The sequence below is a fragment of the Myxocyprinus asiaticus genome, chromosome 44, assembly GCF_019703515.2.
Source record: "Myxocyprinus asiaticus isolate MX2 ecotype Aquarium Trade chromosome 44, UBuf_Myxa_2, whole genome shotgun sequence".
NCBI lineage: Eukaryota > Metazoa > Chordata > Actinopteri > Cypriniformes > Catostomidae > Myxocyprinus > Myxocyprinus asiaticus.
Genome location: NC_059387.1, coordinates 27013807 through 27029221, shown reverse-complemented (window position 1 = coordinate 27029221; position 15415 = coordinate 27013807). Strand labels below are relative to the sequence as shown.

The 15415-nt window shown below is 38.4% G+C and overlaps 1 protein-coding gene across 1 annotated transcript in view; it reads left to right on the top strand.

The window, feature by feature from the left end:
- LOC127434146 (apoptosis regulator Bcl-2-like) overlaps nucleotides 1-15415 on the top strand; it is a 74595-nt gene extending 59180 nt beyond the window's left edge. Inside the window, exon 2 of the mRNA XM_051686679.1 lies at nucleotides 9520-15415. Coding sequence (XP_051542639.1) covers nucleotides 9520-9654 — 135 coding nt within the window. The 3' untranslated portion in view covers nucleotides 9655-15415. The remainder of the gene's footprint in view (nucleotides 1-9519) is intronic.

Genomic DNA, 15415 nt, shown 5'->3' with positions numbered 1-15415 from the left:
ACTCCATTCACAGAGTCAGCCAGTCCATTGCTCTTGTCCCCATTAACCATCTTTCGTTTGTGGCTGTGCCCATCCTGAAATTGAAACATACTACAACCAAACCTCCTTCACCACAGGAAGTCTTGTAGTGTTCTGTAAGACCATTGTGCCAACGCTCCCCAGTAACGGACTCTGCTATTGAAAGATGGAACCAAAGAAAAAACAACATCCTGCTCACAAATCAACCATTATCGCTGTGACAAAGTTCCTTAACTCTCTTGTGAAGGAGGAAGCAGGAGCCGGGTGAACAATCCATTTAATTAAAAACATTGACATAACGGTGTGCTTTTCAGAACCACATAAATACACTCAAAAATACACACACACACACACACACACACACACACACACACACACACACACACACACAGAGCTCTGTGTCTCTCTCTCCGTGAGTCTCTCCTGGCTCTAGCTGCACCTTTATTTCTCTCCAGCTAACACCGCAACCACCAACAGCTGTGAGAGATAATTCTCCCCAGTTGTCCATCCCGGCCTCGCTCTGCACTGACTCGACCATGCCCTGATCACCACAATCGCATTGTTCACACTCACTGGATGTTTGAGGTAAACATTTTCAGTAACAGCTAATTCAAACTGCTTGTAAGTTTAACTCCTTTTAAGAGCTTTTACACAGTCTGGGGGAAATTCACATACAGTTGTGGCAGTTTTACACAAGCACTACGCAAAAACCTGCATCTTATTCACTAACCACCCATAATCTAGTTCAAGCAGGCACAACTGTGCTGCTTCTTGTGTATTTGTCTTGAGTCATTGTCATTCCTTTCATGCAAACACGCCTCCTTTCTATGTAAATTAGATTCATAATACTATATATTGCACTTCATTCACAGAATTTGTGCTATTAGCCTGACATAGTAAACATTGTGCTATTACTGCTCGACAAAAGCAGGTGGTAAATTTAATTTTGTGAAAAAGATATGTTTTGTGCACATTTTCTATTGATCATGGCAACAATAATTCATCAAATGAAGATCAAATGATGGAGAAGAGTGTTAGAACTTGGCATATATTAAGGTGTGCGGTGTAGACAGAGTAAACTGAGCAAAGCATCCAAAGTCAGTTGCTGTGCTAACAATTGCTGTTTATAGTGCTGCCTTGTAACACTTTTGGAGGGAGCAATATGCACTCCAAAAAATAAGGGCTGAGTTCGGAATGGCATACAACCCATACTACACTTACTAATTCTGTCATATGTGTCTATGGCGAAAATAGTATGAGTAGTATGATAGTATGCAATTCTGAACTATAGTTCAAGGGTAGGATGACAGGGGAAGGCTCATTAATATTCATGATGAAAGCACTAACTGATTGGTCAGTAGGACTTTCTGTTCACCTGCAATACTACGTTTCTTAAATTAGCTCGCGGGCCCTAGATGCTTTACAGTCTTGGCATAGTGTGCCAGATTGCGGTGGTTGGCTGCATCCTCAGTTAGCACTCAGCCCACAAGATGGGAATTGCACCATACAAATGGGCGTTCAGCCCTGAATTTGTGGCCACTTTTGCGTCATTGCCTGATCTGCATTATTCCTTTAATGAATCAGGCGCTAAACTAGCGCAAATACTTGCCACTTTTACTGGCCGCAGTTCATTCTTAGTGAACTCCCCCCTAAGTTTGTTAATTTGTTGCTCTTTGATCGTATGATTACAGAGTTAGCAGACAATGGCGATGATCACCTAGCATCTGTCATTTTGTTTCTACCTGTCTACCAGTACCCGTGTGCGTTCTGAAAGGAGAGCAAAGTAGCTTTTGGAGGCCATTAACAGTGGCCCTGGGCAAACAGAGTGAGTCTGTTCAAATACAGGGCAGAAGCTGCTGTAATGAGGATGTTTACCAATGCAGGGAAAAAACGAGAGCAAACAGGAATGTGGACATGTGGCCATCAACACCTCCCAGCTTGGTCCTGTCACCTCCTCTGCTGATGGGGCAGCCAGGGCTCTCGTTTATACCCTCATCACATCAGGAGCAGTCAGACATGCCTGCAACGACACCCTGTCCCCAGCAGGCTGCTTGGGTTGACATTTCCACCGCCACTAATTCCTGTGGCTCTTATTAGGACATATTGTGAGCTCATTTCATGCTATTGTTAAAGCCCTCTTTTAGTCATATCTGTCACCTCCATCCCACCCTCCCCCTCACTCCCTCGACGTTGCTCTGTGCCAGGTGTTCTTATAGCCTGTGCAGACACAGAGAGAGAGAGAGAGAGAGAGAGAGAGAGAAAACAGTGGAGATGTCTTGAGAGATAGTCAGGAGCTTTCTCCTGATAATAAGGCTGGGAGTCATTGTTAGTGGTGCAAACAAATAGTGAGCCTGGCTCTTGTGTCATGGTTAAATATAATCATCTGCGCTACATGGTGTAAAGTGGAGTAAACCATGACTCAATACGGTGGGGGGTGATATTTAGAAATATAGAGGATGTTCATGCACCTCCAATTATGTGTCTCCCGTGTAAAAGAAGGTGGCAACAGGTTTGATTGCTTCGTCTGAACCCAAGTTCGATTCCGCCTCCCTCGGTACAAGAATCGTTTTCTTAATCAGTGTTTTTGTCTTTTTTTTCCAGTTAAAATAGATAAACATCCATAAAACAAGATACATTTACTAAGGATGTGAATAATTGAGTACTCATTCTGCACAAGCTACTCGAGTAGTAAAAACACTACTCAAATATCACAAATTAATTTTCCTTTCTGCATTTGCCTGCCATGAGCAGCACTGAATTTTCCCTCTTAATCTCTCACCAAATCTCGCAGTTACAATTGAGTCCACTGGGGGAGCGCTGTGGATGTGTGTCGTCGAGGTGTTGGATGAGAGAAGCTATCATGGCATCTGTGCTTCTAAAGCAAAGTCAAGTGCTTGTAATATTTTGATTCGTGTTGAATTCTACTCTGTTTGTTTTTGGTTTTTGTTGGTCATGCAAACCAATGGACGAGGACAAGTATGCTTATCAGACAAGTATGTGTGTATGTGTGTTAAATCTCTGAACACCGACAGAGCACATTTTATAAAAAACTTATTTTCTGAATAATAGCATGTGAAATTATAAACATTTGCTAGCCTTTATATAGACTCAGAGTTTATATACTGAATGTGCATTACCCTAATGCCATAAGTATTGGTTTCTATGTAAGCTCCGGGTGAGAGCAAATATTTTTGCTGTTATTTAAAAAATATATATTTTCCATTTTTATTAATGCATATTGTTCATTTAATTTTTTTTTTTCCCCAAAAAGAAAAGCATAGTTTGTTAAAATAATCTTATTTTGAAACTGTTCTTAGGAACGTTTGTTAATAAAACAAAATAAAGATTTCACGTACGTGTAATCCGTGTTATTTTTAACGTGTATTTTAATTAATGAGTAATTGGATACACATTTTTTGAGGGTTAGAGTACTCATCTACAAAATTACTTGAAAATGTCCATTCCCACATTAACTTGAGAAGCAAAATGACATAAAATTGTTTTCAGATAAAGCTTACAAAAATATCCCCAAAATACAAATTCTGTCATTATTTAAAATTTCTATGCATGAGTGCATTTTTTTTATTTTTATTTTTATTTTTTTATCTAGATGTTATTCATGCATAGTGCATTTTTTCATTAGGAAAACAGGTTAACTTTTAAATTGAATAAGTTGTATCTAATTTTAAACCGCTATAAGGGTGACATTTGGGAAAACCCAATAGGATATGAGTTTTACATGTGTGTCTTACTCTTTATTTACTTTTTTAAATTCTACATTTTAAGTAATGAATTACTCTTTTCTGTGTTAGAGTACTCGACTACAAAATGTTACTCGTAATGCCCATCCCTAGGTTAGGAAAAACTATTTGCCGATGGAGTAAGAAAAACACACAATTCAATGGGAACAAAGGAATTCAAAGTTTATTTTTCTTAATCCATTAGCAAATAGTTTATTTTACTTCTGGAAAACAAGACAAAATTCGAAACTATGGTAAGTTTGCATCATCTACATGAATACCACTAGTGGCAGATGTTCATTACTTTAACTAGGTAATGTCTCAGGAGGACACAGTGGCAAAAATGGAGCCAAAATTAAGTCAAATGAGCCAAATTGAAGTCAAACGGATCCTTACTAAAAGCTCTAGTGTTAAAATGCTTTAAGACTTCCACTTTCCAACATATCTGATCAAATAACAAGTATTTGTGAAACACTTGCTCTGCTCTCAACAAAGCATTTACCTGCCAAAGTGCTCAAGTCTTTTAATAACACTGCTTTGAAATGTCTCCACTGTATATATTGTTCTGTTCAATGCATGTCTCGAGTTCCAGGATAACTCCAGCACAAGTTAAATTAATGGCCTTTTTACATGCTGCTCTGCTAGCTTTGTGTTACATCAGCACATTTTAATTTTAACACGAGGCCTGATAAATCTGCTCATGTACAAGCACTCATCTATCTCTGTCCCTGAATACCTGTCAAATCATGGATGGTTTTATTTTATGTTTCTGGATTCAAGTGCTCTGTGTCCCAGCACGTGCTGGAAATTCAAGTAGGCCCTGTTGCTACTTTTCATCTCTCTCTGTTTTCCACTGAAGTTCTCTTGCCTGTGAAACATGGAATAATATAATTCAAACAGTTGGGCGAAGGGCGCCCCCCTTGCTGGGCCAGCCGGGGCCCAGAAAGGGCCTGCAGGATGATCATGCTCCGCTGTCAGCCACAATAAAACCATCACTTTACATATTGAGGAGGGAACTGTGCACTGCACAGGGATCTGGAGATTAAGAGTGGGAAGAGATACACACGCTTCAGCTTCACACTCTTCTTAAAGGGATAGTTCACCCAAAAATTTAAATGATTTCATTCACTCAACCTTATGTCGTTTCAAACCCATATGACTTTCTTCTGTGGAACACAAAAGGAAACAATTTAATCATTTTCTTTAATAATTGGCTGAATTCAATACAATGGAAGTACATACACTGGCGGCCAAAAGTTTGGAATAATGTACAGATTTTGCTCTTATGGAAAGAAATTGGTACTTTTATTCACCAAAGTGGCATTCAACTGATCACAATGTATAGTCAGGACTTTAATAATGTGAAAAATTACTATTACAATTTGAAAAAAATGTTCAGAACTTCTTAAACTACTTCAAAGAGTTCTCATCAAAAAATCCTCCATCTGCAGCAATGACAGCTTTGCAGATCCTTGGCATTCTAGCTGTCAGTTTGTCCAGATACTCAGATTACATTTCACCCCACGCTTCCTGGAGCACTTGCCATAGATGTGGCTGTCTTGTCGGGCACTTCTCACGCACCTTACAGTCTAGCTGATCCCACAAAAGCTCAATGGGTTTAAGATCCATAACACTGTTTTCCAATTATCTGTTGTCCAATGTCTGTGTTTCTTTGTCCACTCTAACCTTTTCTTTTTGTTTTTCTGTTTCAAAAGTGGCCTTTTCTTTGCAATTCTTCCCATAAGGCCTGCACCTCTGAGTCTTCTCTTTACTGTTGTACTTGATACTGGTGTTGAGTGGGTAGAATTCAATGAAGCTGTCAGTTGAGGACACGTGAGGCGTCAAATTGAGAGACTGATGTATCTGTCCTCTTGTTTAGTTGTACATCTGGCCTTCCACATCTCTTTCTGTCCTTGTTAGAGCCAGTTGTCCTTTGTCTTTGAAGACTGTAGTGTACACCTTTGTATGAAATCTTTTTTTGGGCGATTTCAAGCATTGTGTAGCCTTCATTCCTTAAATCAATGATTGACTGATGAGTTTCTAGAGAAAGCGGTTTCTTTTTTGCCATTGTTGACCTAATACTGACCTTAAGACATGCCAGTCTATTGCATACTGTGGCAACTCGAAAACAAGCACAAATTCAATGTTAAGCTTCATTTAATGAACCAAATAGCTTTCAACTGTGTTTGATATAATGGCAAGTGATTTTCTAGTACCAAATTAGCAATTTAGCATGATTACACAAGGATGCTGTTTTTTACATCAGTAATGTCCTGACTATACTTTGTGATCAGTTGAATTACACTTTGGTGAATTAAAGTACCTATTTCCTTCCGAAACAGCAAAATCATTATTCCAAACTTTTGGCCACCAGTGTACATCGTCACTCACTTTAATGCTTTATAAAGCACCTAAAAGTAGTCCATGTGACTCATGCGTCATATTTCAAGTCTTCTGAAGGTATACAATAACTTTAAGTTGTATTTAATATCAAATCAAATCATTGATAAAGTCTGTAAACAAAGTCCAAATTAAAAATACTAGCTGCGTCAGTAATATCAGACCTCATTGGTTCTCGTGCGTTTTGTGTGCAAACATCATGATGCCATGTCACAAAAACCAATAAGGATGCAACATGACCTGTATGGCTTTCTTTTTACTGTGAAATACAAAAGATGATGTTTGGGCAGAATGACCTCAGTCACCATTCACTTTCATTGTATGGAAAAAAAAATGCAATGAAAGTGAAAGGTTGTTGAGACTAACATACAGCCTAGAATCTCCTTTTGTGTCTCACAGAATAAAAAAGTAATACGGATTCGGAAAAACATGAGGGTAAATGATGACTGAATTTTAATTTTGGGTGAACTATCCCTTTAAGGAGAAACATGAGCGTTTCAAACTGAAATGTATGGGTGGATGCTTGGGGAAATCTTATGATAAACACAAAAACACCCTCGGAGACACACTCACACCCACATAAACATCAATGCAAACTCACATTCATACATCACCGTTCACAAACACCTACTTGTTTACACAGGGGGCCAGTACCTCATGCAGCTTTGCCAACAGCCTGAAGATCGAGAAGCACTCTAGATCGAAGGTATCATTTGGTTGCATCAGACATGTTTTGTAGCAGTCATAACCTACGGCTGTGAATTCTCCTGGAAATATTTTGAATGGGGCTGTCCCTTATTTTGTCTGTACACTATTCATTTACACTACCAGCTCTGGGGGAAAGAACCTAATTATTTCCATATAAATGGCCCTGTAAACAGGAGGGGGATGAACTCTGTCGTTTGCTCATGCCAAATGCAGATAAGTCTTCTTATTTGAGTGTAGGATTTCAGACGCGTGAAAGATGCTTTGGTTGGTCTGTAGCGAGTCTGGCTGCATTTAGAGAGACACAGCTGGAGAAGGAAACAGCAGACGGCGTTGTGCGTAGGAGTGATGAGACAGAGGAAGTCCTGGCAGAGAGACCCTGTCTTCTCCTATATGCTCTTCCTTTCTTCCTGTCCTCTGTCTCTGTGAGTGGGCTCACAGGGAGTCAGGCTCAATGTTATGGATTTAAGCTGCCTCCTTTTGTTTCTGCCTATCCTTCTCTCTTTCTGTCTCTTGACGTGTCTCTGTCTTTGGGCTGGATGGTGTCCCAGAGGAATTTGGCTGCACAGATGTGGAGTGTCTGTTGAAGAAACCCTCTTGAGAAGATACATCTTTTCCCTATACATGGCAATTTGACACACATACACATTACAGACCTGCTATCAGACACTGAACGGGGTGTGACATAGTGTTGTGTGCTTTAGATCTTTATTCACTTTATATTTTATCAGAATGAACAAATAGCCCTACAACTAATCATTAATTTGGTAATTAAGTAATAAAATGTCCAACAAAATTAAAAGTAATTTTAGTAATCTAATTCAATATATATACTGTGTGAGAGTGTGTATATATATATATATTTATTTATTTAAAAAAACATAATTATACTTGTAGCAGTGTCATCTATCATATCAGTGTACTGTTGTGCAAAAGCAAACCAGTAATTAAACAATTTGTCAAAGTTGAGTTTTGACCAAAATCATGTCCTTTAGACTAGGGATGGGCATTTTGATCATTTTATCTACTCGAGTACTCGGACTAATTACTTGAGTACTCATCGAGTACTCGAGGGGCAATGACATGTACATAACTATATATATAATAACATGTCTGACAAACGTCTTTGGCTGCTGCATTGCATCTTGTTGTTCCAGTGTATCGTCTATTCATTATTATAGGCTGTTATAAAATAATCTATTAAAGATTGCATAATCAAAATATAATGCATCATATTTTGACATTATTTGAAGATTTGCTTCCCAAAACAATGAAAGAATGAGCTCAACGCGCGTCTGTGTGTTCTTCCTTCAGGATACCGTAGTAAACTTAGTAAGCATGCACCAGTTTTTTTAGTGACTGTCTGAACCATTTATTTTCAAATCATGGTTGGCTTAACAGGAGACGCCATAACCATCGCGCTTTTAATATGCGTGTTAAGTTGAAGTTCAGTTTTGAAGTCGCTGCATTCTGTTCCATTTAGCTGCGCTCTGTCTAGCTGTTTGAAACACTCGCAGCACATTGAGTCCACTGCCACACACGCCTGGTGTGTGTGTGTCTCCCCAAGTGTTTGCTCCTGTGGGGAAAACTGTGATGCTCCGTATTGTTGTTGCTGTGGTGATTCAGATAGCGTTCAACTCGGAGAGTCAGAATTTCCACCTTTCAGCTGGGGAAAGTGCAACGGAATGACACTTTATGTCGGACTCTAACTTGGAAACTTGTGCGAAAATCTTCAACTGCCATTTCGTCGAGATGCCGTTGTGTGTTACATCACACAAACATTTTAGCACCCAGGAGAGGTTTACAGTCAGTGACAAACATTCACTTTTATTAAATAATATCCATTAACAAGTCAAAGTTCGTACATTAAATGGTAATAAAACATGTTTAGCAAACATTTTGCAGAGACAGGCGTTCGAAACACGGTTAATTACACTCTCTTTTGATTATCGTAACAATAGCATTGCAGCATCGTATATCAGTTTGGTTGCTATGAGATGTCTCTGACAATCAATGTACCCCTCAACATCACAACGTAATCAATCTCAAAATTAAAAATAAGCTCCCTTTTTGACACGTTTGTCTTTAGTTGTCTGGTAATTGTCACTGAATTTTGAATTAAGTCACTTGACTTATGGGTTTGGCTCAACTATGCTCAAATTCAGAGAAAACAGAGTGTAAAAAATTGCAGTAATGACAAAATCTGTACTAAAACCAAAAAACTTAAAGCTCTTTTTCTCAGTTTCAGTATTGGCATAGTTACTTTGATATAGTGTTTTGCTTTTGTAGGGCAGTTCCGTATTGGCAAATCATCTAGCCACGCTTATCTTATGGCATCAGGTTTGTCTTTGGTAAACATGGGTACTTTTCTGTTTGAAAAAATGTTTGTCATTTAGAATGTTGTAGCAAAAATGTCCCAGATTACCCTAATTCACCCTTAAGTATATGCAATTGTAAATGTTTTTGCAGTTTTGCAGTGTATGCCAACACATACCAATATACATTCATCATCTATATTGGTTTTGCTGTGAAATGTTCCCAAACTTTTGGCAATTTAATTGTCAAATGTTACAATGAACTAATAGAGGATGACTTCTAATTATGCATGTTTGTAATTATTTCAGCCCTAACTTTTCTCTTTCCCTCTTTCTCTTAGGATGCCTTTGTGGAGTTGTACGGTCAGCAGAGAGACTCTATGTTCCACCCCTTGTCGTACCTAACAAAAGTGCTTGGACTGGCGGCACTAGGCTTGGCAGGAGTGACCATCGGAGCCTTTTTTGCTCAGAAGTGACAGCCCTGTGGGTCTCTCCGCCTATATATCTGTCTTTCTCTGCCGGTCTCTCTTCTCCAGCTTATCAAAGCATCTTTCAGCTGTGCACTGCCCTGCTCAGCCCAGCACCAGTGCCCTTCAAAGGCTTTCGCTGATCTGATGCTCCTCCAGCCAAGAGCTGCTCCGCTCACTCTTTCCTTCACTCTCTAGAGTGAAGAAAACGCAAAGAAAATTGAATAAAGAATGAAGACACGCAGGAATGCTCCCACACTTTGACTATGACGCTTGTCACTGCCATGTACAGTTGCACAGTACACAGAGATCGACACAAAAACAAATGCATACACAGACGCTTAGACACACTTTATATGGAAGCAAGAAGAAAAAGAGAACATTGATCATTTTAAAGTTTTTCTTATGTACTCTAAACAAGTACAAAGAGATTTTTAAACTTAACATTGTGCTTTTTTTTTTTTTTTTTTACTTTTTTTATATCATTTTATTTTATATTTTTGGCATTTTGTAGCATGAATAAAAAAAAAAAGACAAAGTTTGCCAGCATGAATGTAAATAATTTCTCCACTGTCTGCATGTGTGGAGAAAGAGACTTTCTCTGCTTGAGTCATTTTTCTATTGCATGATGGCATTTTGAACTTGGCTGCCTCCCCCTTCTGTGTCGAATCGGGGTGTTTTTTTGTTTTTGTTTTTTCTGTCTCTCTCTCCATTGGATGGACCTCTTGAGATCTCCCGTCAAACCAACAGATGTTGAGCATTCCTCATTAAAAAGTTCTTCTTTGATTTGCTCAGTGTCTTTCTGTGTTTGTCGAGCACAACGAACATGCCAAGAACTGAACAGCGGCTTTAAGACAAGCGGTCATCATGATGTAATCTCGCCCTGACATGGGGGACAGAGTTGTCCGACCCAGAACGTCACTCCTGAATGTAAAGACTGGATTTCTAGAAGTTTGACTTCATAGAAGCGAAAGGGTTCCCATTGTATATTGGTATTCATATGTGATTGTTTCTTAAGGCTTTTTTTTTTTTGTATATAGATTTGTTTTGGTTTATGATGAATATGTTAAAGGCATAGATCACCCAAAAATGAAAATTCTTTACTCACATTTATGTCATTGCATGTCTGTATAAAGACTTAAATTTTAGCCTGTTCCTCACATAAAGATATTGTATGACTTCAGAAGACTTGGACATTGAAAGCTCTGGCCCCCATTCATTGTAACTACATGGAAAGAAGCAACCAGTACATTCTTCAACATATTTCCTTTTATGTTCCATGGAAGAAAGTCACACGGTTTTGAAATGTTATGAGGTAGAGTAAATTATGACAGAATTGTCATTTTTGGATGAACTGTGTCTTTAGAAAAAAGCAATTTTGAGGGAAAATTCCATTGTTAGATTTATCTATCCATATAATGACCACAACAAGTGTGTGTGTGTGTGTGTGTGGTGGGGTGGGGTGGGGTGGGGTGGTTTAAGAGGAAATTGTTTAGGTTACAAACTGGTTACAAGGGTATTATGCTATAAATGTGGTTTATGAGGACATTTCTAGTGTCCCCATAATTCAAATCGCTTAAAAACAAAAAATACTAAATGATGTTTTTTTGAAAATGTAAAAATGCAGAAAGTTTTTTGTGAGGTTTAGGGGTAGTGTTAGGGTTAGGGGATAGAATCTATAGTTCATACAGTATAAAAATCATCATGTCTATGGAGAGTTCTCATAAGGATAGCTGCACCAACGTGTGTGTGTGTGTGTGTGTGTGTGTGTGTGTGTGTGTGTGTGTGTGTGTGTGTGTGTGTGTGTGTGTGTGTGTGTGTGTGTGTGAGAATAGATTGTGTTGAGAGAGCAGAGCTAGCTTGTGTTCTAGGGGAGATAAAGCAGACGGGTTGCCAGTCGTGTCCAGCCAGGTGCATGTGTGTCTGTGCAGATGAGACAGGCAGGTAGGGGGTGGTGGTTGCTGGGAACAGAAGTTCATTCAGCTTGGCATGATAGGCACGCAGGCACTGGAGCTTTGAAAAGACCTGGTACACAACGGACACTGAAATTCACGGCCCAGGTGTTTTACATTTCTCCCTATTGTCCACGTTATCTGGCTGGCATGGTAGACTACGGCCAATTTCTGGCACTCTTTTGTGCTGTCGATTTAAAAAAAAAAAAAAAAAAAAAAAAAACTTGGATGCCCTGACAACCAAAGAAACCTGATCTGTGTGCTGTAACTTCCACCCCAGAGAGAGTCTCATCTACTTTGCCATCACTTAACCTCCACAGTACATTCCACTGGGAGGGTTGATTTCTCATTCACAGGAAGATACTGAGACATCGGCCTATCCTAATGTCATTTTTATATCCCTGATATTCATTAAAATTTGCTAGTGTACGTCTCTTTTCTCATGCTAAATCCTGAGACTGAACGACAACCGCCGGCAATAGTTTTTCAATTTCATCTGCATTTAGCAAATTTTTTTTTTGAAAGCCTGTAAATCTATGAGCCATTGCTTAAATAAATATTCTGGGTTCAATGCAAGTTAAGCTCAAATGACAGCATTTGTGGCATAATGTTGATTACCACAAAAATGTATTTCATCTTGTCTCTCCTTTTCTTAACAATAAAATAAAAAATACTGGTTTACAGTGAGGCACTTACAATATAAGTGAATCAATCTGTAAACATTAAAATACTGTTTCAAAAGCAGAGCCACAAGATGCAAACAATATGAATGTTAACAGGATTTTTGTGTGAAAAAAAATCACTTACTTTTCTGGGCAAAGTTATATCCAGTTTTACAATTTGTTGCCATGACAACATAACGCTATAAATGCTAAAACGACGATTTAAAAAAACTTTACAAGTCTTAAAGGCATAGTTCACCCAAAAGTGAAAATTCTGTTATCATTTACTCACCAAAAGAAATTTCCTGTTCCAAACCCATATGACTTTCTTCTATGGAAAACACAAAAGAATGACAACATTTTCATTTTCACTGCCCTTGTTTTCTGGAGTTTTTTTGTCCATTGGAAATGCGTGAAAAGATCAATGTGTTGTTGGCTAAACAAATTCTGTTATACAAGAGTAAAACATATTGAATGAATTATAGGCTACATTTATCTCTCACAACCTTTTTCATTTTGTACGCTTCAAGTTATACATGGAGGCTACTCTGACTAAGGTCTATAAACCCAATAAATAAAGGTCAGGGTCTATGATATCCAACACCAACCATTGGATTTTCCTACGCTGGATTAGCCATGCCAGGAATTACATTTTCTAGCCTATCAACACAGCTCTCAAGTGTTTATAGCGGTACAGATTATACATGTCCAATAGTGTACTATATTGCTGCGCCCTTTATTGGGTGTAGAAATGTATATGCATATCTTAAAGAGAGTTTTGAGGACTCGCACTGTAAGATCGTTATACTTTAGCTGCTAAAGCTCTAGCAATGTAAGACCACAGAGTGTGGAGTTGAGCTGCTCCCTGTTACTGCACCATATGAAGCTGCTCGTGGATGAACCCAGCATAAAACTGCCACTGCTGGAGCGGAACTAGACCATCCACTCCTGAAGTCTCACTTTCTCTCTGGTTAGGTGAAGCTGAGAAGACTCTAGATGCACCTACTTGAGTCAAAGAAGAGGCCTTGTGTATTAGTTTCAATAGCATCAATGCATATTTTGTACTTAAAACCAATTTTTGAATATGGCATGCATCAAATGCCTCTGCACCTTATAAGACGCAATGACACTGGTCTTCTTCATGAGTGTAAAGCCGGAAACATACTCTACGCAAGTACGCAAACACAGGTGCGTCTAGCTACGTGTTGCATTCTCAACTTTGCCGCAAGGGGCGCTAGAGTGGACATTAGTGTGGACTGTCTGCTTCTAGAGTAAGTGTTCTCTTTCCAGTCGACTGCTGTCATGGCCGAATTTAAACTGCAACAGTTGAAATAAAATATTGCTGAGCAAGCAAGCAAGTCAATACATTTATAGCAACTTACCTGAACAATAATACATCCGGTTTTATGGCACAAACTTTTAAAGGTAACTCTATCGCCTTTTTGAGTACTGGGGTTTGTTACCGCCACAGTAAAATTGGCCAAGCACTTGGGTCTGCATTTGTATACTTGCATGAAGTATGTTTCCGTCCTAATGCCTCTTCTATTTGTAAGTGTAATCAAACAAGCAGTAATTGTTTGTTGAGAAAATGTTATTTGCCATTTGACTTGTCCTGACTTTGCTGGCAAAAAAAGAGAAAAGGACTAAGATGAAACAGAAGTTGAAGAAAATTCATCTAGCAGGTGGATTCGTGTGTGAATTGTGCATTATTATAGGCTTCTTATGTAGTGGTGTGTATACTGTACATCAAAATCATTCATAATATAATGCTGTTTCCTAACCAGAAGCAATGCGATGAAGTGGCAAGCGATAATCTCGTCCATGTAAATTGGAGTTTTTGTCCTAACCAACATGTTGTCGATTGCTTGGTTTCTATTTCTGTGGCGTCATGCCGATTAACCCCACCCACACTTAAATGTCATTGGTCCAATATTAAACATCAGATATGCTCTGACTGTGTATTAGTGTGCTGTTTCGCAACAGACAGATTACTTGATTCTGGTTAAAAATCGCATTGCGCCTGGTTAGGACAGTGTAAGAGTGGGCAGTTAAAGTTAATGACAACCTGGGTGTATGGCTTGAGTGTCAATGTTATATTTTATTTAAAATAATTTGTGCATCTTTTTTAATGTATAAATTATTCTTTATCCCTTCACAGAAAAAAATTAATCTGAATTCTGAATGTAAAATTGGATACATTACAGTGACACATGATGTATGTAGCCATGTGCTCTAATAGCTATGCACTCACTTTCAAAGTCAGAGTCTTATGGCTTGTACTTCTCCAAAAAAATCTCCATCTGTCAGTTCATTCCCCATTCATTCAACTGTGTTCTCATCATTTGGATGGAAAGAGGATGGGCATTTGTTTCAGCCCACGTTAAAATATGGAAGTGATATCTAAATTACTGACAAGGGATTTTCCCTCCTTCCATCTGGACAGTCGTGTTCTGGTGATCTGTTTAAACTTAAATTGCAGTTACTGTCCATGGTAGCATTAGTTTGGTGTTTAACCATGTTATTTACATAATGCATGAGTGCATTCTTTCATCACTAGCAATACAGCTTCATTTTTGAATTGCAGTGCAATTTTTCTCCATGTATTCAATATAAATGACTAATTTTTGGTATCTATTCTGAAATAAGTCCCACTTCCCATCACATCAAATAGAAAAGATTATAAAAACCCAAAATATTGTTTTCTATCCTACGGCAGCTACTATAACGCATCCATTTTACAATACCTCTTTCAGAGAGAAAAAAGAAATCCATTTTCTGCCCTGATTTCTTTGCTTTCTTTTTTAATGACTTTGCTGCCATACCTCCCCTCATATATCACATAACCATTAACGTAGCAAAATATTGGGAGGGATTTCAATATAGAGACAGGATATTCCGAGTTTATATTTGATTTCTAAATTCTCATTTTTCCATCATTATCATGTTTGTCTTTCTATTTTGTACATTCTATCTTCTATGTCCTTTTAGAGTTTTTTTTTTTAATGATGTTTCTTTGTTCTAGTTTCTTTTTTGTGACCCTTTTGTTTAATTTATCCTCACTGCACTTCTTTTAATGTGCCGATATCATTTTGTGTACGTACCCATGTCATAAGCTAACAGTTATGTGTTCTAATTAAATAAACCTTGCCTTATCAC